The sequence below is a fragment of the Lissotriton helveticus genome, chromosome 10 (assembly GCF_964261635.1).
Source record: "Lissotriton helveticus chromosome 10, aLisHel1.1, whole genome shotgun sequence".
NCBI lineage: Eukaryota > Metazoa > Chordata > Amphibia > Caudata > Salamandridae > Lissotriton > Lissotriton helveticus.
In genome coordinates, this window is record NC_136071.1 from 1,025,650,013 (window position 1) to 1,025,675,477 (window position 25,465).

At 44.6% G+C, this 25,465-nt stretch overlaps 1 protein-coding gene across 1 annotated transcript in view; it reads left to right on the plus strand.

The window, feature by feature from the left end:
* SLC25A13 (solute carrier family 25 member 13) overlaps positions 1-25,465 on the plus strand; it is a 707,445-nt gene that overhangs the window by 347,444 nt on the left and 334,536 nt on the right. Inside the window, exon 10 of the mRNA XM_078663721.1 lies at positions 15,000-15,087. Within this exon, the coding sequence (XP_078519847.1) occupies positions 15,000-15,087 (88 nt within the window). The remainder of the gene's footprint in view (positions 1-14,999; positions 15,088-25,465) is intronic.

Consider the following 25,465-nt stretch of genomic DNA (forward strand, 5'->3'; position numbering starts at 1 on the left):
AACCTCTTTCCTGGGGCTACCAGTCTCAAGCTCAATAACTCTGCTCTAGAAAGACACAGCAGGCTGGATGCAGTCATTGGCTTCAAACCTTTGTTGAAATACATCAAGGTAATTGCATCTTGGATGAGGACAGAATAAATAAAAAAAGAAGTTGGGAGGTTAGACACAGATCCTACAACTTAACCGACTCCACAGAAGTCGTCTGAATACAACTAAGGGAGATAAAGTTTGTGTAACATTCTGCGGCTTGCTGATTTTTCTCATTGTACTGGTAGATAAAGATCTGGTGCAGTACAGGAAGCAGTATCGCAGTGTGAAACACAGGAGCCTGCTGCTCATTTCTCTGACGCTCTCACAGAACTATTAGAACCACTTACAAGAATTTGAAGAAGATTTAAAGCTATGGAAATAAAGGCGCAAGAGTTGGCATTTCGTATGCTATATAAGCAGCAAGCATGTAAAGACATCACTAGAAGGAGTCTGAGAAGGGGTGGCTGTAGTTGGAACATGCAAAAGAAATATATTGAGTACTGTGTGAAATTAGGTTTTTTATTGAGGGGGTGAAAACCATATTCAAGCTACAACCACAGTTCCTGTTGGGATGAACTTCAAAAGTCACTTAATAACTTGTGCTTATTACTCTGGTACCTGAGCACTAAATCAGTAAGCTTACCTTACAGGCAATATGTTAAGTTTTTATGAAACACTTTACCAGTAATATAGTGGAAACACAACACAATAAAAATCCCACACCAATTGAGAAAAATAAAGAACAGTTGAATAAATAATTTGACACCAAAACAAACGAAATCCAATCAGTAGAACCGTAGTTATGAATTTTGTTTAATGACAAATAGCACCTAAAGGATCAAAGCACCAACCCTAAGCATCTAGTCACACGAGACCGGGGCAAAGCCAAAAGTTATGGCCTATCACGATGGATCGCAGTTCGTCTACACAAGGTGGATTGGGCCCAGTCTAGGCTTATCTTCGGACTTGGACAAAATTTTGAGGAAAAAGTTCCTGAGAAGGTAAAGTTCAGTGGGGCAAGGCAGCCAACAGTATCTGAGGAGGCGTTATTGTTGGGAAGTTGCTGGACAAAATTGAGTGAAGATTTTTACGTTGGTACTTTTTTGGAAGTAGAAAATTTCCATTAGGACAAAGCTGCAGCCTGTGTCGGATCAGGGCTTCACGAGGCCAGATACCCTTCCTGAGAGGAGCCACCTGAACAGGCTTTGGCACTGCAGAGAAGAACGTGATGAGATCTACAACAAAGTCCAGACGACCGGCGATGCACCTTGGACTGATCAGCGAGTGCCCCTGTGTCCTGTCGGTTTCAGGCCACTTTTTGGTAGAACATTTTTTAAGTCCCAAGATTCAGATTTTGGTGGTCTGGACACCTTTAGCACCACTTTCAAGGGTCCAGGACCAGAGGGGCACCAATTGGAAGACATGACTCACTTCAGGCGGCAGGGTCCAGGTGCCGCTTCAAGGTTGTTGTAACTTTTTGTGTCAGAACAGGAGGCCAGCCAGCTAGTGTTCAGTGTCACTCTGGTAGTCCTGGCATCAAGCAGCAAGGCATGCCTCAAACAGCAGGGCGGTCCTTTGGTGGCAGTTGGGCAGTCCTCTGAGGTACAAAGAAGGCCTCGAGCAGCAGAGCAGTCCTCTGAAATACAAGGCAGTCCTTCAGGGTTCCTCCACAAGTCCAGAAGTGAACTGAACTGTTGGTCTCAGGATCCAGTATGTATACTTGGTGCCAACCTGTGCAGTGGGAGTAACGTCTAGGCCTTTCTACATCTGGTTCTGGGAATTTCCCCAATTCCACTGCCAAGGCTCCAAGAGGACTGAGGTTACACTGGCCCAGGTTCCTTTGGCTCTCGATACAGGCTGCAAACAAGTGTCCTTGGATATGTAGGATTCATATTTGCGTATACCAGTCGTGCAATCCTACAGATGCTGTGGTTCAAGTTTGGCCTAAAACATTTTTAGTTTGTCGTGCTCTTTTTTGACTGCATCAGTTCCCCCGTAGATGATCGGGAAAGCGATGGTGTTGATTACTGCCTATCTTCGGAGGTTGAGGATTCCAAGTGGACACCAGTTTTCCCCTACCTTGACTGCTGGCTGTTAAAGGCCTCCTAGCATCATTGAAGTTCTCAATCAATGAACCTAAGTCACAACGACTCCTTCACAGAAGCTTCCTTTTATAGTAGCTGCTTTGGAAATTTTTCAGTTTAGGGACTCTCCTCCGTTGCAACGAGTCCAGAAAATTCAGGCTGTGATCCTAAAGTTTCAGTCTAATTCCTGGATCTCTGTGAGAGCTGCCTGAGGCTTCTTGGCCTGTTGGACTCCTACATGCTGCTTGTTGACTACACCAGGTGGCATATGCAGGCTCGGCTGATGAATCTGAAGTCCCAGTTGGCCCATGACCAGGGAACTTGTCAGATGCCATCCAGGTTTTCATAGGAGACTGCATGCAATCTGCAATGGTGGCTGCTAAACTGCAATTGGACCAGCGACAGACCCCTCTCCCTACCTCATCTAGAACTGATGGTGGTAACAGATGAATCACAGTTGGGTTGGAGAGGTAATCAGTTGAGGTTGTGGAGGTGGTCTCTGGCAGACACCCGGTTCCTTATCAATATTTTGGATTTCGGGCCAGTCATGCGGTGCTGAGGGCCTACCTACAGTTTGTAAGGGGAGGCTGGTGCAGGTTCTCACAGACAACAACACCGCAATGTGCTAATACAGAAACAGGGCAGAGTGGGCTTTTGGGTACTGTGTGAACAGTCTCTGCATCTCTGGGGTTGGTTGGAACATCAGGCTTTATCCTGATTGTGAACCACTTGGTGGGATCTTTGAATGCCAGGGTGGACAACCTCATCTGGCATCGCCTGGTGGATTTCGAATGGCATCGGCATCCCAAGGTGGTGCAGGAAACCTTCAAGCAATTGGGGAGAACACTGGCTAGATCTTTCCGCCATGGTTAACAATGTGCAGTGTTTATACTTTTGCGCATTGGAATTGCCACTAAGGCTTTTGCTTGGATATGCATTTGTAGTTGGCGGTGGAGTGGAACAAGGGGCTTCTGTATGCCTTCCTGAGTTCCGAAGATGATCCGGAAGGACCATGCCCAAGTCATCCTTTTTACCCTTGATTAGGCCAGAAGGTTGTGTTACCTCGACCCTTAAAAGCCTGAGTGTCTGCCCACTGATCAGGAAAATCTTCTGTCGCAGTAGCAGGGAAGGGTTCTAAATCGGACCCTGTGCTATCTACACCTCTATGTATGGAGAGTAAGCAGCATCCGTTAACTGCTTTCGATTTACCAGCTGAAGTTGTGGATGTCGTCCTTGCTGCCAGGCATTCATGTACAAAGCCCATTTATGCTTGGCCCTGTGAAAATTATGTGGACTGGTGTGGTGTCCAAAGGGCAGACACTTTACAAGCCAACATTTTATATTGTTTGTTTTGTATTGACCCAGAAAGGCCTTGCAGTGTTTACTGTTAAAGGTTATTTGTCAGCTTGTTTGCTTTTCTGCATTTTCCAGGCCACCGTCTTTGTTTTACTTACCTGCCCTTTATTTAGGGTTTGCCGTGTACGCTCTCTCCCAGGCCATTTTTGATGCCATAGTGGAACCATAACTTTGTCTTGACATTTCTCATGTATACTCCCTTTGAGCTGATGCACCCCTGTTTGTTGTGTCTTCTGACCTTGTAGACTGCCTTTCCCATTGGGATCACTTCAGCTCATACCATGAGTGAATTCTAGGCTCCATTAGTAGAACTGCCTTACACCACCTTTTTTCTGGACACACTGGTGTTCAGTACTCAGACGGACTTTTTGCCAAAAGTTGACTTCTTTCCAAGTTTGTCAACCCATCACTCTCCCAGTATTCTTTGCTCTGCTTTTCACCTTGAAAGAGGGAGAGGTACTCTATCAGTGGGACCCCAAACCAACTTTAAGCTTTTACTTTGATCGTTCCAAAGACCAAAGGTGGATGATCAACTTTTTGTGGTGTTCTCTGAGGTGAAGAAAGGAAAGGCAATGCAGAAAAGCACTCTGCCAAGCTGGATAGCCCTCTGTATGATATGTTGCAGATTAATCAAAAAGCAGCCTCCGTAAGGTCTTGGAGTCCATTCCACCAGGGCTAAGGCTGCCACTACTGCATTTGCATGTGGAGTGCCTGCCCTTGCCATCTGTCTGGCTGTGACATACATAAAGTAAATACATTAAAAAAGCACTACTATCTTAACAACCAGGTCCTACAGAAAGGACTTTTCACACATTCAATCTCACAAGGCGGTTTGGTCTGAGCCCACTCCACAGCCCTTCCAGCTTCAGCAGGTACTTCTTTGGCAGCAGTTCTAAAGGTGAGGAATCTGCGGTTAGAAGTATCCCATCAGAAGTACAAGTTACTTACCTTTAGGAAACACTTTTTCTAGTGGATACTCTATCTAACCACTAATTTTTCACTGACCTCATGCCTCCTCGTTTGTGGACTGGTCTCTCTTTACCATCTAACAAGGTCCCATACTAAAGAGATGCACACAGATTCTGGAATTTTCTTGTGCTCCACGTCTGAGGTTGTGGAAAGAGTAGAGCAAGAAACTGACGGTGCACAGGTGTGCCACTCAGTCACTTCTGGTGTGAATCAAAGCCAGCTTTGACCGAAACTGCTCCACCTTGCAGGATGACTGCTACAAAAAGTTTCCGGATCCAGTCTGGAGCCTGGGAAATATTATAAAAGTGAGCAATCAGCAGTTAGAGTGTTCACCAGAGAGAGTGTTACCACATGTAAGTAACTTGTTCTTCATATACCTAGTAATTTGTTTTTATTGTTTTTGATAAAAAATAAAGTTCCAAAGTTAATTCTGTTTCAAGCGGGTTTATTTCAAAGAAACAAATGCCATTGTCTATAGATTTCTTTTCTCTATGCATTTCCTGACATTTTGCCCTACTTTAATAGTATACATCGTGTTTACATTACAGGTGTCCAACTATTTCTGTAACAAGAGCTACTAATTTTTAATGAAAATCATCTGAGCTCCTAGTTTTATCAGTACTTTAATGGTGGCATGCCAGTCAAGATTATATCTGTCACCACCATATGCAAGATTACAAGCGGTGATCATCACGGTACATCATGCAGGGTGTCCAGCAGTAATGTAACACATGTTTTGTAAATTTCAAATGCATAATCATAGATAATACATAACCCACTGCCTCTGGCAGCAAAGTTATGGTATTAATTATAAGTATGCCCAATGTCACATAATGTACCACTCAAATATCAGCTTTAACTATATTTCTGAAATTGAGACACTTTTCCTAAAAGGTCAGCTTATGAGTTCTGAAAATGCACAAATTTTTGTCTTGAATACACTGTCAATTTTAATGTATATATATATATATTAATTCAACCAAGCAAAAGCGTCTAATTTAGTAGGTTGGGCTGAACACAGGAAAGGTACTTAAAGCTACTGGTTGGAGAAGCCTGTTTTACATAAATGTGAAACAGAATGAGAATATCTTATCGAATGTGGTGGCAAAACATATTCTTGAGAGAATAAACAAAATTATAGTCTAAATTATAATAAGTTTACTGTGCTTACATGTAGAAACTAGAATCATTAAGAAATATCTTATAATTATTATGAGTAATTTATGACAAATCTCGAAGTGATAAGTTCATAACAAATATATATCTGGAAGGGCTATTAACACCTCAAATACATTCAGCCATGAACATGGTAACTGTTCATATTAGCAGTTGTACCAACACTTTCGTCCACCTTCTGCAATTTACTGACAGATACACTATAAAATGTTATGTCATGCGTTAATACATGGCGAGCGAGAAGGGTGAGCGGAGGCCACATCAGCTTGCACAAGCGATATCGACCCAAGGGCGAACACGCGAACCCACTTATGGATAAAGGGGGTTTCTTTTAACAGCAATTTCTTCTACGGGAGCCTGGTATGCACCTCAACACAAGGCTACCTGGTACAATAAAGGGAGAATACTGATACGATACGTGCAAGAAGTACGCTGACCCAAACACAACCCTGATGAAATCGCCGGTAATGTATAACGCGGCGATGAAACATGTTGGTTTTTATTAGAACAGGCACACGGCAAAGAATAAAGTGTAAAGTGCTAGTGGAGCCCAGTTCTTTTTAACCGAATAGGTCCTATAACTCATAATTTGGAGGTTAGGCCCTATCACTTAGGTGGGTCATTCACATAACTACACAGAGTTACTTTTCTGGGCACAATTTTTATCCCCTTTATTTTCAAGGTTGGCAACTGCTGATGATGATATAGTGGGGAGTCAAGCGAGAACCAGTTTGACACAGCCTCCTTGGTGGTTGCTCCCGTGAGGCGTTGCCAACCCCCCCTCCCCTTTTTTCACTAGAAAAAGGTTTGAGTAAGAGGGAAGTATAGCACATGGGACTAATCGGTACACACACACACGTGTTTTTAGACATGGACAGGTAAAGAAAGAGTGACATGAGACACTGAACTCGGTAGTAGGAGTAAAATATACCCACTACTTCGAGTGGTTCAAAATAACCTAACTGAAGGGATAGTTCACCTTGTTGTAAGGGCAGGCACATTGTTTTGAGAAGTTGAGTGATTAGGGGGCAGCCTGTACCCAGTCCAAATCCCCTTTGGGCCCCTTGTTGTTTGGAGATGCGTTAATACAGACCTGTGTAAAAGTTCCCAACAGATAGGAAATGTCCACATTGTTCTAACATGTCAGAGTTAACAGTAGAGCTCTGGTTTGGCGGCTGGGTAATGCTCATGATCCATTATGGATCAGATGCAGAAAAACAAAGCCTAATTCCCTTCTCAGTTTTAATGTATTTATATGCTAAACCTAATGAATATAAACAATGGACAACTGTGACATAGGCACACTCTGGATGGTTGTGGTGTGTTTCAGTGGGTGGGGAATATATATATATGCAGCGTGTCACCTGCTGATGTTCAAAACACTACTTAAATGCTTAGCATAGTTAATCTAAGCATCATTGTGTTATGCATTTTAGAATGTAGACTATGGAATAGGTCTATCCAGATGTTGTGAATAATAAAAGACAGGCTAGGCTGGGAAATAAGTAAAGAGAAGTACTGTTGTAAGCTCTAATAGATCAACAAGAAATAGTATTTTTTATGTGAATAAAAAGTTATGTAGGTTCCAAAGAAAATGTATAGGCATGTTAGTGTACTGGCCCTTACACGTAGATGCTTATTAATGATCAAGGTACCTGATCAGTAGGTGCATATTGGTAACATATGTTAGCGTTTAACTCTCGCAGCAATTTGTATCGTATGTAACAAACATTTTGGAAATGGGAAGGTTTTATCTGTTCTGGTCACTTAACACATATAAAACAGGTCAACTGTATAAACATGTGTTGAAAACTCATAGTACGGAACAAAATCTATTTGTTCAAAAACCTCAATGCTTCCAAAACTGTTTCTTCTGGAAGCAAACATTTAAATGCTAGAGAATAATACTTTTGGAGTTAATACTGAACGTCATGAACATTTAATTTCGAATTCATCGTTCAGTCCTGATGGTTCCGGTGTATTACACATATTTATCTGGTAGCATTCCCCCCCTGGAGTGGTGTGGCTCACTGGTAAGAGGCGGCAGACCCGGAAGCAGAGAACGGCCCGGGACCAGGGTTCAATTCCCGACGCGGCAGGGTCGTGGACCAGGGTCAGCGGACTCGATAATTCTCGCCTCGGTGCCTACTCTAACCAGGGATCAAACTCGGCAACTCTGGGCATTAGCTTGCCTCATCTCTACAACGGCCCCCCACATTCGCCGGGGATGCCTGGTTTCACCTTGGAGATACCCAGTAGGGGCCATCTCACAGGGATAGCCAGGACGGGTTCCCCAGCGGTCTACAGCGCCACGACGCCTCAGGGCAGCAGTGCGCTTTACAAGACACATACATTTACATTTACATTCCTGGCAAATTCAGTATGGCGTCATTGTTAGAAGCTGAGTTCTGATCTGATTCAGATTATGTTCATAGAATTCAATGTGCTGCTACAGAGATTTTATTGTCCATGTTTTAATTTTATGCGCAGAAAAATGTATCATTGACTTTACAAAAGGTTTTACTGGCATATGCCTTACCACATGGGCATTTTCTCCTATGAATCAAATTAATTAATTGTGCCACTTGTCACATATTGCCTAAATTTGATCTGTTCACCAATAGAATGATAATTTACAAATGCACCTTTGATATTTGGGCAGTGTATGCAATTCAAGTATGGGCTTGTGTCTAATTTCACCTATGAAAATACTGATGATTTTGATTGTAGTGTCTGTCATAATAAAGTTCTGAATATTTTTATTCTTTTTTAAAACAATCATTGGTTGTATTGGGAAAGGTTTGGACAATTTGACATCTGACTCAATCCGTTTCCAGTCTTTATACAGAATGTTTTAATTTTCTGATTTAGATTGGACGATCTGTTAAGAAAGATGAGTCTTTCAATTTTTTTTTTTTTTACTTTGGAATAAAAAAAGAACTTTCCACTAGACTTATTGAAGTCTTTTGTCTGTGTTACATAATATTCTCTCAACAGTTTCTTTGTTTGAATCTATTAATCAGCCAGTTTAGGTGAGAGTACCGTACATGTTCAAAAAGTTTGTGTGGTGATATCTAAAAGCATGAAACAAGTTGTTTTGTCTATTGTTTTAGTGTATAGATTTGGTCACTATTTATTTCATGGACTAATACTGATGTCTGGAATTTAACAATTAATTTGTATAGAATAGATGTGAAGTTGGTCTTCTCTTGGCCTTGCCACACCACAAAATATCAATATATCTGCAGGGGTGTGGAATTTATTAAAATATCTACTTGTCCATGGGGCAGGTTGCTTCATGAATCTACTTGTCCTGTAACAAAATCCACTTGTCCCTCTGGTGCCATGTAGTGCCAGCAACACATTATGGCACCAATCTCATTATGTTGGAGCTCTTATATAGCCTCTCTGATTATGCAGGGCTCATACCATAGTAGTGTTTGAATACTAGCAATCCCTATATGTTGCCACGTTTCCGCAGATATACATACTGGGACTAAAGGTAGTGGCAAGCAATAGATCCAGGGTTGGAATGCCCTCATGAGTCTGTGCAAACCTACAAACTTGCATGTTTTAAGGGTTTTCAACAACTCTTCTCTAATATTTTCCCATACTGAGAAATGTTGGAAATGTACTCCTGACAATGGCACAGGTAAACTTCTTCCAGAGTTGGGGATAAAAGTGGTTGGAGGGAAATGAACTTGCAAACACTCAGGTTTTCGCATTAGCAAATCTATACATGCATATTTGCTCATGCTAAAATGCAGTTCACAAATATTTCCTAGGAGTACAATTTCTTGCCCTACTTCTGTAAATTCTTGTGAATTCACGAAAGACATAAAGCTGCACTTAATGCAAGGGTGCACTTTTGAGACTTTCTTTAATAATTGGGCCCCTAATTTTGTCTGGCGTTAACCATGACCGTTTGTGTTTATTAAAACTCCCTCTGTATCGGCTGGCTTCACTGTGGTGACAGCATTCTGTATTTTACAAGGAGCATATCAGCACACAGAGTAGTTTTGTTCAGTGCCAATACTAATGTGGCAGTCTGTGCTTTTTTGAGAACAACGTTTTTTTTGCTTTTGCCAATGTTTGTTATAATGGTGAGGGCCTGGAAGCTCTCTCATCAATAAGGTTTTACAAAAACCATGCCAAAACAAGTCACGCATTGCCAAAACTAAAAGGCCGACCACCAATTTCAGACCTACTGGCTTTGCCAATGCTCATTTAATTTTATGTTTCCCATAACCTTATTGAAACTGTTACACTGATTTTGCAATGTAAATATTTTTGCGAAATACTAGCATGCATCAACACATTTTGCTAAAGGATTCTGCTAAGAAAGGGTACCGGAAATTTTACAGTAGTTTAGCAAAATGTTTTTTTCCCTACTTTCATTTGTTTAGGAACATTTTATATTGAAAGCAAAGAATCATTAATGTTGCTTTCAAGCTTCTGCTAATATGCACATCTAATCAGAGCATTCTGGGAGTATTATGCATAGCCTCATATTGCTAAACTTTGAAACCGTGTGTACACATTTTTATACTAGAACCACTGTCAGTAGTGCAGTCAGAACTTACATTTACTTGGAGAGCTCACCCTAATAATAAAGGCTTTCAAATAATAAACCATGAATACAAGTTTGAACAACATTAACATATGCACACAAACATTAACTTAGCTGCAGGCAGTGCCCTTCCCGACCCTTAATGTGGTACTGCAAACTGGCAGCCAAAGGGCTTGTGCTGCAAGGGATGGGTCTACTTGTCCCAAGGACAAAATACACATTAAAACGTGTTGCCCTTGACCCCAAACAATATGTCCTGGGCGTCGGGCTATAGGAATTCCACATCCCTGATCTGAATATGACTCTAAAACTAGTCTTCCACTACTATCTACTTGAAAATGTTACCCTCTTCAATATAAAACCTGGAGTTTATAGTATATTAAGGCTCTGTGTATAAGTTCATTGAAGTCCCTGTTGCTTAAAGGTAGTATTTATCAATGGAATGACAATAGTTCAAGTATAGTATAAAAACCATGAGTCCCAGCAGGAATAGTTCACTTAAATGTAATTAATCCTCACTAGATAATATGCCTTATTCATATGGTATTGAAGCATAACACTGTAATGCAGCTACATTTCATTAATCTTGCAGAAAAATTGTGAAGTGTTTTGCACGTATGTTTGAGCCTCTTTTTTAATCAATCGTTGATACATTTACCTAGCGCTTCTTGAAGTGATCAGTGGCTGAAATGTTAGGTCTTCCTGTAATGTTCTTGGAATCTTTGTGAATTTTAAGTAGCATATATATTTGGCTTCTTTTGAAATGATTGTGCCCTTTTTTTTTTGCTGCAGTCAGACATCCACTTTAAGGTTAATGCCTACCCCAGACTCATTTTGAGTATACCTATGAAATCAACGGTGCGGTTCTGATCTGTGGCATGCATGCAAATGTCTTGTACATGGCCCCAGAGCCACCTTTTTTGGATATTTTGAACGTTAATTCCTCGTTATTCGCTAAGTCCCGGAAACACTTAATTTTTAAACATGTTTTCTGTGTAAAGTAAATTAGAGATTTCTTGTCTTTACAAGTTTTGCAAAAATATATAGTACTCTTTGCATAATAGATGATTCAAATTTAGACTTTTGCTTGAATTCCATGTTTGAAGTTTCTTCATTCTCTGTGGCATTTAAGAAAGTTAAGAAAAAAATATTTTGTCTCAATTTTCACATGAATTTAAAAATTCTATTTTGATATTGTACTTTGTATTGCCCATTGCAGCATTCTTTATTGAAAATTAGTTCAATTGCAGTTTCATTTGTAGTTTAGTTTCTCCAAATTTGTAATTCTTGTATCATTTTAAAAGACTTGCAGAGGGGTAACATTCTGTGCGTTGTTTCAAGTGTTTTGTTTATTTAGTCAACTGTGTTTTCATATAGTCTATAGTTCTGCTAGTTATAGGGTACAGTTTTATGCCAGATACTATTTGACCCTAGGTTAAACTATTTTGGGGACACCAAACTGTTTTAGCGAATATGTACACACAGTTTTGCACACATATTTAAACAAATGGATGCACACTTAAGAAAAAACATAAACTCACTTGAGACTTAGGAATACATATGTCTCAGCTGCAGGTTGCACGTCAAAATCCACTCTATCATGCATCCCTGCTAAGGTTCAAGTATGAAATAGATCCTAGGAATTAGCCAGATAATTTAGCAGCAAATGCTCCTATATAAGCTTAGTATGTTTGTCTCACCCGAATTCAACCACTGGTACTTGCTCCCACTGCAACTACACACTTACCAGTCATAGTGATACTCCCCACAGCGTCAAACACTATAAAATGTTTCTCCTAAATTGTCGCTCCCTAACTAAACATGCAGTGCAAATGGCGCTACTTCTAGAAGAAACCAGTCCTGACGTAATATTTTTAACAGAGACTTGGCTTAAAGATGTATCGGACCCGGACATTACTTCCCTTATGCAACTGGGATATGCCCTTTATAGGATGGACAGACCACAGGGTAGAGGAGGGGGCTTAGCCATTCTTCTTAAAAACCACTACCAATGTAGGGTCAGCCCGATCACGATATCTAACTGTGAGAGTATGTACTTTTCCCTGGATCTCGATCCCACCGCTACTTTCTCAGGCATTCTTATTTACCGCCCCCCTAACCAAATAGGAGATTTTCTCGACTCACTCCACTCAAACATCGCTGAATACGTGATCACCTGTCCCCATTTCTCACTGTTAGGAGATGTTAACATCCATTTGGATGACCCCAGCAACATGACGGCCAGATCTCTAGTAGAGGATCTGGCAGCCCTTCAAATTACACAGAAGGGCTTCCAACCCACTCATGAAAAAGGTCATCTCCTAGATTGGGTATTTAGCAATGACCAAAGACTAGAGGTAGGGACACCTTTGCTCCTCGACTGAACAGACCACTATTTGATTCCGATACAATGGACTCCAGTTATCTCAGCACCAATTGTCCCCCGCACTATCTTGCAGGGGAGAGAATGGTCAAAAATTTCCATGGACCAGTGGACTGAATCCTTGTCCCTTGCCCCCCCCAATTGGGAACAGACCCTACATCTCTTTATGACAATTATACCAATTGGTTGTGTACAGCTCTGGACCATGTCGCACCCCTGAAAGAGCTCAAGGAAAAAACTAAATCAAGAGACTCACCATAGTACACCCCTCAACTCAAAGAGTTGAAAAGAGGCTGCAGGAAACTGGAACGAACCTGGAGGGTCTCCCGCAATATTTTAGACAAACTTAACCATCAAGAGGCAATTAAAAAATACAAAGCAGAAATTAGGAATTCAAAAGCCTTTTATTTCGAAAGCAAAATTACCAGTGCCTCTAATTCCTCAAGTGAAATCTTTAAAATCGCAAAATTCCTCATTGATACCCCGACCATTCCCCTCGATCCCAATAAAATCCAACTACGGTGTGACAACCAGGCAGAGTATTTTTACAAGAAAATACAGAACATCACTTCGACTTTCGAACCACCCACTGGGGCCACTGATAACGGCACTACTCCACTATATTCGACGCCTCAGACACTGGATGAATTCCCTCTACTCAATGAGGACTCACTTGATATCCTGATGCAGAAGGTCAAATCTGGGTCACCCACTGATCCTGCCCCCCCCTCGCTATCTACTTAAGATCACAGACATTATTAGGCCTGTTATTCTCAAGGTCCTAAACTCTTCTATCACCACAGGTATAGTCCCAACGGCGTGGAAACGCGCTCAAGTTAGAGCACTATTAAAGAAACCAACCTTGGACCCAGATAACATGGCCAATTATCGTCCAATTTCACTCCTCCCCTGGGTCAGCAAATTGTTGGAGAAACACATTAATGCCTCCATTACTCAATACCTGGAAAATAACCTCCTGCTTCATGAATCCCAAGCAGGATTCCGCCCAAAGCTAGGAACGGAAGCGGCCCTTCTGACTGTGACTGAGGTGGCAAGGAAACAGATGGATCAAGGCGGCACTGTAGCAATTATGTTGCTTGATCTTAGTGCCGCCTTCGACACCATCAATACCAGCATTCTTCTCCACCGCCTACGCCAAATAGGAATCTCAGGGAAGGCCATACTATGGCTCCAATCTTTTCTGGAGAACCGTTCTTTTGAGGTAGTCGAGAACAACGCCCACTCAAAAATCTGGCCCCTTGATCAAGGCGTACCACAGGGCTCGTCTTTGAGCCCTACCCTATTTAATGTTTATTTACAACCCCTTGCTGACATTGTGCACTCGTTTGGTCTAGATATTGTAACCTACGCCGACGACACACTATTGGTTGTATCCATGAACCAGCCTAACACCTCCCCCCCTAACCTTACTAAATGTTTGGTAGCAATAAATCAGTGGATGACTTCCTCACACCTAAAGCTCAATGGTGAGAATACTGAGCTTATGATCTTGGGCAACTCACTCACTCCTGGTCCTATGTTAGAATGGCCCCCTAGCATGGGGAACCCGCCCCAACCTAAGACCCAAATAAAGAGTCTGGGCATGTGGCTGGACTCAAAGCTAGACTTCAAGCAACAAGCTACTGCCCTGTCCGCCACCTGCTTTGGCCTGATGCGGATGCTCAGGAAAGTGTTGCCTCTTCTACCCTTCCAAGCACGCAGAATCATGGTACAAGCCATTATTCTATCCCGTTTGGACTACGGAAATTCCCTATACCTGGGAGCTCCTATCTCCACCACAAGAAAACTCCAGATTACTCAAAATGCAGCCGCTCGCCTCCTCCTAGGCTTGAGCCGGCGAGATTCTGGTACAGCAGCGTTGAAGGAATTGCACTGGCTGCCCATCAAGGCCAGAGTTGTGTTCAAATCTATGTGCATTATGCACAAGGCCATGTGGAAGACCGCTCCATCCATGATCTGTTCCCTGGCAAACCCTTACCTCCCCCATAGAACCCTGAGATCTATTTCAGCTTTCTTGGCCACTGTCAATAGAACCAAACGGGCCAGATGGGGCGGCCGATCCTTCTCCTGGAATGCCGCCAAGGCCTGGAACTCCCTGCCTGATACCCTTCGCGGCGAATCTAACCTGCTGAAGTTCCGGAAAGAGTTGAAAACGCTCCTTTTTATCTAACTTGGCTCTCTGGCCCTCTCTTGACTCAAACAATATAGCGCTACGAGGCCTCCGGGTTGCTTGCGCTTAACAAAACACTATTAATAATAATAATAATCATGTTTTTCTGTTCATATCACTGAAAACGTAGTGACCTTTGTATTGCGTGAAAGATTGTAATGAAAATGTTTATATGTTTTCACTTTTGGCCATTTAAATATTCACTTTTCAAACTTCTTGTTTCTCTTTGTTCCTGCCAAGCAACAAGCTTCAGCTGATGTGTCCAGGTCCATTCTCATCCAAATAGCAGAGTCCGCTTATAGGTTTGGCCTTGGTTCCATTGCAGGAGGTGAGTTGTGAGATTGAAACATTTCCTTCTTGATGGTTGCTGCTCGTGCTTTTAGAGTATGAGACCGTATTAGATTACTTATATGGCTTTGTTTTTTTACTTGCCATCAACGTGTTGTGAATCAAAATGCTCCCTTTATAAACAGTTAGATACAAAAAACCAAAAAAAAATAACCGTGCAGCGAGAAGAAGTGAACCAACCAGCCAATGCGTGGGATGTTACAAAAATCGTGTATCAATGCACTCATGAAAAACAGAAGGCTACTACATCCCCAGTGTCCAACGAGATTTAGTAATTTAGTAATCCTAGTGAAAAAAACACATATAACACTTCTAAAAAATGACAAGAGAATGTACATACACCATTCAACAGCATGGAACTAATGTGCACAGCAACCATTCCCTTCAGTGTGGCACAACACCTAGATCTTGAGATGTGAATAAGTAACAAAACTGAAAAGAAACAAACTGCAGAAAACTATCCCTCTGATCACCAAACCTCTCTTCATAGACACAATTGTCATAAGACGTTGATTTTGAAAATACATCCCCTGTTCTTAGTTTCTTGGCACTAATCAGCCCAGCTTGCAGATTTTGTGCCACACAGAGGAAGTTGCTTTCCTAGAAAAAAGGACTCTCTTTTTTGCAAATTATCTTCACCTGTTTTCTCGTGGTCTAGACTGCAATCTGCATTTGGTGACATCAGCCAATACAAGTTTCTCGCTCTCCTGTAATCAAGGATGTGCTTTTTCAATGCTTTACTAAACCTGATTGCCTATTTCATAAACAATTTCTTCAAATCCTAGTACATAAGTGAAACACGGCCATGTGATTACCTACAGTTATTCCTGAAACACAATGATCAGTGTGAACCATTGTAAAATGTTAAAATAAATAAAATAGCTACTGTTTCTTGAAAATGTCTTTACTGGAAGAGGTATGGCGCAGCAGCCAGGGTGCCCGACTCCGGACCACAGGGGTTCACGGTTCCATCCCTGGTACCAGCGGCAGGTTAGCCCAGCACCATGTTACTCTGGGCAATAGCTTGCTTTGTCTTCCTGAGGGCCCCCAGCGCCGGGACACCTCTCCGAAGGTAGCTGTGCGCTTTACAAATGCTGGTATTTCATTTAATTTTGTTTCAACATTGACAACCAGTGATTATGGAAGTAATCACGTTTTTATTTCCGCAGCATGGGAAATAAAAGGGGGAAAAAAACAATGTCTTCTTTGATAAAGTCTGTCGCCAATTAGAAGCAAAGTTTTTAAAAAATGAATTTCACTATTAGAACAAATTGGGGCAACATGAGACAGATTCTGACCTCTTAAATTGATTACACTAAATTGATTAAAAAAATTCGGAGGGCATAAAAGCATTTTTCATGGCTTGTTTTTTACTGCACAGACTAGGTACAACAACAACAAAATAAGCTTTATTCGATATCACAGTGTGAATCAAAAAAGCATACACAATAATACCAATATACAGTGTGCAAGATAATATACAATAAGCTGTTTAAAAAAAACAGATACAAATACAGTTGCAGATTCAGCTTAAAGAGAAACAACAATACTCTGTCCCCATAAATATTTTGGTAAAACAGCACATATATACACATTTGGAAGTAATTGTAAATATAAAAAAGCTGGACGACATTGCATTTAATTTAAGGGCTTTACTAGTGGCTTAATGATAATCTGGATAAAATGTACAAAAATAAATATGTGCATAGTAGACTGTTTAGATAAATTGTCACAAGGGAAATGCACTAGTTCACGTGATCAATTGTTAATGTTAGGAAAGCTGGTTAAATGATGAAAAATGTCCAGCCTGAATCATGTCAAAACAAATCCATGTTGAGCATTATGTATGCTGGCTATAAATGGTTTTAAATCAAAGGTGGTTAAAATCATCTGATTTTTAAGTACGGATGGTTTAACAATTTCAGTGGACAACCTTGTTTCCTCGAGCAATGCTAGGCACTGCAGTTTTATCGCTTTTCTAGGTATACTACTCGGCGTTTGTGGTTGATCGAAATATTCAGAATGACCTATGTCAGTTAAAAATTAGTTGACATACTTCAGGCAAGGAACTTTGGATACACAATCTGATCCAAGGCAATCCTTTATGATGGCTTGATTAAACTCCTTATGGTCCGATGTCCAGATTTTATGCCAGAGCAAAACTGGCAGGACTTTTATCAGGTCTACCAAAAATGGAGCTCCCAGTTCCGAGTGGCAAACGAAGGTAGAGCAACTTTTAGGAAGAGCTAATGATTTTTAAAATAGGCATTTTCTATCAGTTGCATGGAATCGACATTTACATTAGCCCAAAGTTGGGAACCGTACTTTGCAATAGATCGACAATTAGAATAATACATAATAATTATGTATTTTGGATGTTTAATGCTTAATTTCCGAGAAAAATTGAGTAAGGCCGTGATAGATTTGACGAACTGAAGCCGCCTGGAGTTCACTGTGTCTTTCCAGCTTCCCTCCCGATCAAATAAAATCCCTAAGTACGAGAACGTTGGTGTATGATTTATAGTGACGTTCTCGATTTGAATGGTATGACATTTTGCAGCTTTTTTTACCCACTTTCATGACCAAGGTTTTACCTAAATTGGTTTGCGCCTAATGGGAACAGTCCAGCCCGAACTGCCAGGCCAGGCTCTCTCTGGACTGGAAACAAGCATCCTAGGACCGGTTTCGGGTTTTCACCCCTCTTCAGCCAGGATAGCTTGAGTCCAGTGGCATGGAGAGCACAAGACCCACATCTGGGCATACTCGTCCGACTCGGGGTGACAAATGCAAAAACAACAATTGATGGACAATCCTGGGCTCACTGTGCCACTGGAATCAAGCTATCCTGGCTGAAGATGGGTGAAACCCCAAAACCGGTCCTAGGATGCTCGTTTCCGGTTCAGGGAGGACCTGGCTTGGCAGTTCGGGCTGGACTGTTCCCATGAGGCACAGGGCCAAGGCTGATTTGCATATGGCCAGGTCTAAACTGGGGTAGCATGGTGAGCAAAAGAATGATGGATTTAACCCAGATCTCTTGACTGGGGGTGAATGTTTTGATTTGTTCGGCATTCCATACATCAATTTTGTCTTTTGCTTTCTCGCCCCAAGTGCGCTAGGTGTGCCCAGACGTGTGGGTCCAGGACTCACTGTGCAAAGGGTCAAGACTGATGTTTTGATTTGTTCTGCATTCGGCCCATCAATTGTTGTCTTTTGCTTTCTCAAATAGTCAAAACGCGCATAGGTTTTATGGGCGCTAGAGTAGCAGGAGTATTCTCGGAGCTGCGGGTGAAAGCATCTCCAGAGATCTACAAAGCCTAAGTCGCCGAGCCAACCCAGCGTGGGACAGAGCGCCAACCTGACCTGTGCGTTGGGCTGACCTATCTAGGGTGTTGTTGAATACCAAATTGAGGTCACCCCCTAGCAAAATTTTCCACCCCGTCTTAGCAGTAGCCTCAGTCAGCGCCGCATGCAAGAACCATTCCTGTCCTTCATTGGGTGAATATATGGACCCTATGACTAGAGCGTGTCCCACAGTTACGGACTGGTACGTAACCAGCCTGCCATTGATTTCTGCAACCTTGTGTGTCGCCTTCCCTTTCAATGTCCAGGAGACTAAGATTGCTACCCCTGCTGTTTTGGAGGGCATCGACAAGAAGAATTGTGTGGGGAACATGCGGGACCTGGGTCGAAGGCAATCTTTCGGAAGGAGGTGCGTCTGTTGAAGGAGACAAATTACAGGGCCAATACTCTCCAAATAGGAAAGGATTGCCCAGCGTTTGACGGGGTTATTGAGGCATCTCACATTAAGCGTGAGGACTTTGAGGCTGTTAAGCGGCATTTAGAACATTAGGACTGCCGTGCGGTGGAGGATACTGGAATAGAGCCTGTGCGTGTTATTTATTGTGCAACTTTAAGATACACCTACTATACCCGTGGCGTAGCTGCACCTAATATACCCATGGCGTGGCTACAGAGTTCGGGGGATAGTGGATGGGAAACTCCAAGAATGATAGAAAAAAGAGAAAATCAAAAACCCATAAAATGATTGGCGCAACAGGTGCCGAAAAATGTTTGAGAATCATAGTTCCGTCCTCCGTAGACTATCCGCAGTTTGTCTTCATGGGAGCCATGTCGGAGCCAAGGCCGTCCCCCTCCCCCGCCCGCCAGCCGCCCTAGTGGCAACGTTAGGAAAAATCAGTGGACCATGTGTCGATCACGAGCTCTGCGTCTTTGCCAGTGCCTCGGGCAGGGCATCCAACACCGCTTGTTGTCCTTTCGAGATTTCCACAGGGTCCGGTCTTTTGGTGCGGCGTTGTCGTCCTTGTTGCCGCCATCGCGGTTGTGTGTCTCCCAACCCAAGTGGGGCTGCCACTACCCTCTTCATCATCCGGGATGTCGACGCCTAACAGCCGGCTTGCCTCGGAGAGGGAGCGGAGTTGGTAGATCTTGCCATCCAGTTGGAAAATGCGTTGAAATGGGTGACCCCAATTATATGAGCTGTTGCGCTGGCGTAGATGTGCGGTGATATGCCAGAAAGTCTTCCGCTTCTGCAGGGTGAGTGCAGGTAGACCTGGTATAGAACTAAGTTCTGGTTGCGGAATGTGATCAGATGCATCAGATTGGCCCTGCGGATAATCTCCTCCTTAGTGCGAAAGTCTTAGACGCATACTAGTATGTCCAACAGGGGAATTTTGTCGGAGGGTGGCAGACCCACCCTGTGTGCCCTGTCTAATTTGAGGTCTGCATCGAGCGGATTGCCCAGAATGTGATTAAAAAGTTCTCTCAGGTAAGTGAGATGTCGCCAGCCTCCTCATTTGCTCTCACCCCGCAAATTCTGATGTTATGACAACGGGAACGGTTCTCCAAGTCCTCGAGTTGGGTTTGCAGGTCCACTTGCTGATCGTGAATGCAAATAACCTCTTGTTGTAGGGCCGTCATCTCAGTGTCTCATCTTCCAATGCTGCAACTCTCTCGCCAATGCCGTCCACATCCCTGCGTATGTCCTTAATTTCAGAGGTGAGGTTGCGTTTGACCGTTTATAGATCATCAAGTAGTGCCGTAAATAGGTACTCCAGGAAAGCCTGTGTCACTGGTTCCTCTTTGGGTTCATCCATCTGTGAGGAGGAGGTGTCGCCCGATGATGAGGGGTCCACTGTGGCACCACCCTGGGCACGTGCAAAGAGCTCCTTTAGCGTTTTGTCCTTCTTCCCTTGGGTAAAGGACATATTCTTCCCTTGCAGAATGGGATGTGCAGTGGTAGGTCAGGGCCGATCAGCGCCCCAGGCTATATCGTGGGTGCATGGAGACTCCGCATGGCTTCTCTCTGAGTGTATTTTGTTGGGGATTTTGTTGAGTGTATCTTGTTGGGGAGACCCAGTGTGGGTCCTGGCGAGATCAGTATGTTGCAGTGGAAGGCTGATAGGCTTTAGCGACCTCTCTTGTGTCCCTATTCACGTTGGCAGGCACCAACTGCTGTAGGGGGTCCCTGTTGAGGGTTGCCAGGTGGCGCATCTCCTCAGGGACCGCAAGTCTCTGCCTCCCAAAAAGCCTGTGCTCCTCTTAGCCAAGCGTTATGGAGCCTCACCCCTGGTAAAGCCCTGCGGGCGTGGTGCTATCTGGTGGCTGGCTCCTTGCTATGTTGATCCAACCCCGCTGATGGGTCTCAGACCCGCGTGCCTCTTATTTGGTGGCCGCTAGATTCCAGTGGAGGGGCAGCGAGTGAGCACTCCCGAGGCTCCAATCTGGCACCAAGGCCGAGCAGGGAGCCGCACAGTATGCCCACAAGCCACACCCGTGCCTAGCCAGGCCCCACCCTCGGCGGCCACCTCTAATGGCGGCCTCGCTCGAAAACACCCCGTCTCAGCCGTGGACTCCTGCGTGGGTGGGCTGCCGCCCTGTTGATGCCAGGTGTGTCCAACAGATGGGAGAACCACCGAAGTGCTGCAGGTGTTCCTGCCTGGATGCTACCGTGGCTGTTAAGATTGGGCACACCACAGCCGGCGTCTGGTCTGCTGGGTCACCCCCATTGCGCTGTGCACGGATGCCCGCGCTACCCTCTCTCCTATGTGAAGTCTTCCGTCGTGCCGTTCACCTTGAGGCCAGTGGGGGGGGGGCGATGTGAGCCTTGTTTGCAGTGGCCACTCTCCGGGCTCCCAGGGACGCACTGCTGAGCTGATCCGACTCACGTTGCCCGCTCCTTGTGCCAATCATGCACTGCGTGACTCCCCTGTTGCCCCCTCACTTGCCTGCAGTGTTTCGCCGTGGGAAAGCCTCCGGTAGCAGAGCCGAGTCCTGAACGTTCCCCCGGGTCCAGGTCTGCTGCAGGGCTGCTCTACAAAATGACTGGCGTGTCCCCTCCAAAAGTCTTCTCGGCGGGGTCCCGCGGCTGCAGGACCTTGCCTGGGGCACCCCCACCTGCGCTCCGCCTCCGTTCAATTGCTGGGCCGACAGTGTGACCAGCGGCTGCCTCTCATGTCTTCCTCGGGGGTCCAGGCTACCCCTGCAAGCCGCGATGTTGGCTCCTGCGTCTGCTTCACTAGGCTGCATTCCTGAGGTTTGGAGCGTGGTCCTGCCGCTCCGTTCTCTGCAGTGAATGGCGGCACTTTCGAACGGCAACCAGACGCTTCCCTGGTCCCGGAAGTAGCCGCTTCTCTGGGGCACCTTCCCCCGAAGTTCCAGCTGCTATAGATGGCCCGAGGCCGGTGCTTTGCCGGGCCGCCGACGGGAGAGACAGATAGACACGTCCTATCTCACTGCCATCTTGGCCACGCCCCTCATGTAAAACCTTTAAAAGGTAGAATCAGACAACCAGTCTGCAGCATTGATAATATCCTGTAATCTAGCTCCCAAAGAAAAAGCTTTGGATGCCATGGCCCCCCTCACTGAGTGGGCCCCAAACTTGGAAACCTCAATACTTGCTTCTTGCATTATCCAGCTGACCTATCTGGCAATCGTAGGGGAAGAAATCGCCTTATGAGGTTTAGTTAGTGCGATCAACAATTGTGGTTCCCCATGAGTACGCATGTCCACCGTTACTGCCTTGTTGTCCTTAATTGCTCTAACCACACATAACTTGGGCACACCCGGGAAAGCAGGGTATGACGCCAATTTTGAATTACACTTCGTATGATGTGCAATGTGAAAAGTCATCCCTTCTGGTGTGAATACTCTTACCTGTTAGGTCTAATGCCTGGACCCTCAAGACTTTCCGGCACAAAATCAAGCAGAATAACATGGTCAGTTTGCCGACAACTGCTTCCTGGACAGATATTTGTCAGAAGGCCAAGACGTGAGAAAATTCAATACCTTATTCACATCCCACAAGGTGAAGTACTGGGTTCTGGAGAAAGTGAGAACCTGATATCTCTCAAGAGTTTGCATACCAAAGGGTGCTCTCCTACCGGCTGACCCTCCATGGGCAGATGGCCTGCCTAGATTGCCAATCTGAAACTGTTTATTGACCTGTAGGCCAAACCTTCAGAAGCCAACTGCTCTAGGAAATGCAGAACATGGACAGTGTGCACCCCCAAGGGATCCACCTGATGATGGAGACACCAACCCAGCCATCTGGACCAAGTGGAGCGGTATCTTTTGTTTGTGCTATCTGCCTAAGCTTTGGCAAGTGAAGAGGCAGTTTCTGGTGAAATGCCAGGGACTTTTAATCATTCCTGGTAATCCTCCAGGCCATGAGACAGAGGGAGCCTGCCACTACTAGGGGGTGATGATTGTATTGGGGATCCCGTAGGAGATCCAGAAACAGGGCTAGAGGGATTAGAAAATCCCAAGAAAGTTCCATCATTGGTGGAAACCAAGCTTGCGACCTCCAGAATGGGGTCATCACCACCAGATTGGCTCGCAGTCTGCTGACTTTTTTTTTTAAATAGAGTTTTATATAGCGCGAACTTGACCCGAATCGGGTATCAGAGCGCTTTACATAGCACCTGTTGCATTACATGAGGACACATTCATACATGAGGACTTGCAACAAGACCCTCATTATCATCGCAAAAAGAGGGAATGTGTACGCTGACTCCCTGCTCCAATCTTGGAGAAATGTGTCCATGACTATTGCATCCGGGTCTGGCCTCCAACTGCAATACCGGGGCAGTTGAAAGTCCAGGCGAGATGCAAAGAGATGCATGAAGAACCAGCGCCATCTCCTCAGAATTTTCTGAACTACCTGTGTATGAATTTTCCATGGAGTGACATCCCACCAGTGTCAGGAGTACTAATCCACCACTTGATTGGATTGACCTTGGAGGTGTTCCGCTGAAAAAGAGATGTGATTGTCAACACAATACTCCAAAAGGGTACGAGCCAGGTCAGATAGGGTCTTTGTCTTTGTGCCCCCCAGATGATTGACATAATGTACTGTACTGTAGGACCTCGGCACTGACCTTTGTACTTGGTCCAACATTTGAGGCCGAAGGAGCCCGCCATCCATTCCAGACAATTGATATGCAGGGATTGTTCTGTAGTGGACCAATTTCCTCCTGTAGTAAATTCCCCGCTGCGAGCTTCCCGACCCGCAGGCATCTGACTCTATCACTCATCGAGTTGAAAGCCGAAGATCGCCCGGCCGTTACAGGCCTCCATGTGTGTTACCCGCCACTGCATTTCCTCCTGGGATTCTGGCGAATGCGGGACAGACTGGGAGTATGTAAGGCCCTCGTTGGAGGTGGGAGCTCTAAAATGAAGAGGCCCTGGGAAAATGGCCTGAATGACAGCGACCTGCACTGCTCCCTTGAGATAGCACATTTGGCGCTCCCGAGGAAACTGACAGCCCGTTTGGCCCTACTGGACAAACTTTCAGGCGAAACCAGGGACTCGGAGGCCAGGCCATTATTTTAGCCATGGGTCCCATGACATCCAAGAGCTTATCCTGGCAAGAATGCCAGGACCTATTGATTCCCCTCTATGGTTCACGGACAAACTTGTTAAGGAAGGTGGCCATTTTAGAGTCTATTTCGGGTGTGAGGGCTACTTGCCTTCCAGGGATGGTCTGGGGCGCTCTGCCAGACAGCAGCTCCTCACCTCCTTGTCTGTGAGCTTCCTCAATCGTCCGCCATGTAGGCAGCTATCTTAAGTGCAGGACACCATTTTGCTGAGCGCGGATGAAAAGGTCATCAGGATCTAGCAGGTCTGTGTCAGGGGGGCTTTATTATCTGTCACCAGGTCATTGCCCTTGAAAAGGACAGAGGACAGGAACCAGGGTCTTCTATGGTTCCCATCTCCATCAGACGTATTGGGGGAATCATCACCCTCTCAATGATCCATGTGTGGGGTCCAAGGAGGTCACCCCCTGTGGTACCAGGGACCTGGGGTCAGGTTGTAGTGGTTGGGAGTCCATAAAACCCCTTTTTAAGGTGGGCAAAGGTGTCTAGATGTACCCCCTGATCGTCTGTGCACTTATCTGCTGGGGGTTAAGCCAACTGCCCTGGAGGCACAGGGGCTTGGGGCCCAAAATGTTCTTCCCTCTGTTGGAGGAGTCTTTGGCAGCTGCATAAACTTCTTCTCCAGGGGTCCTACCACTTGCGGGACCGTCTTGACTATGGACTTATTCATTACTTGGCAAACTTGGTCATCAATGGGCAGTTAGGTGACACCATCCTCCATGTAGTCCTCTGTCCTAAAACTCTTCCATTGGGACAGTATGTAAATGACTCTCTGTGGAGTTAATTTTAAGAAGGCAATATTGGCTGGGTAAAACCCAATCAGCAAATCATTTTCACAACAACTATAATAGTTAATTTCTGGCAGTCTTATCCGCTTCATGGATGGCAGTCTCCAGGCGGTGGCTCTCTTATGTGAAAAAGCTAAGGGCTGCCGTAATGTTTATTTAAGAAGTCTTCGCCCTGTAATTAACACTGCAGCGGGATGCGCGTCGCCTCACTCAGTGCACCACCCTCCAGGAGGTAGAGGCGCGCTGAACGTGTGACAAGAAATGCGCGGTACCCCCTTACGGCCCCGTGCCGCACCGCTTATGAGAGCAGGGCAGCTCGATCGCATGGGAATGAGAACATTCCCGTGTACGTGGACAAGCAATGCAATACAATAAACTAAACAGTTCAGCCATACAACTCAGCAGGTTTTATCATTTCCGCTCACACAATATATATGGCAACGTTTTTAGAAGGTCGGGGAATAAAAGGTACTTATCTCCATGTTGCTGTAGCAGCGAAGAAAGAGGGGCATAAAGTGCCTGCACCAGTTGGTATATGGATCTGAGGAGTTCTGATTCGATAGTCTGTTTTTAGTTTTTTTTTCCCAAGGACTCATGGGAAATGTAGTTTGTGTTTAAATAAATCATTGATGTAAACGGCTGCTGGAGAAATGGAAGGAAGAAAGAAAAGCCATCC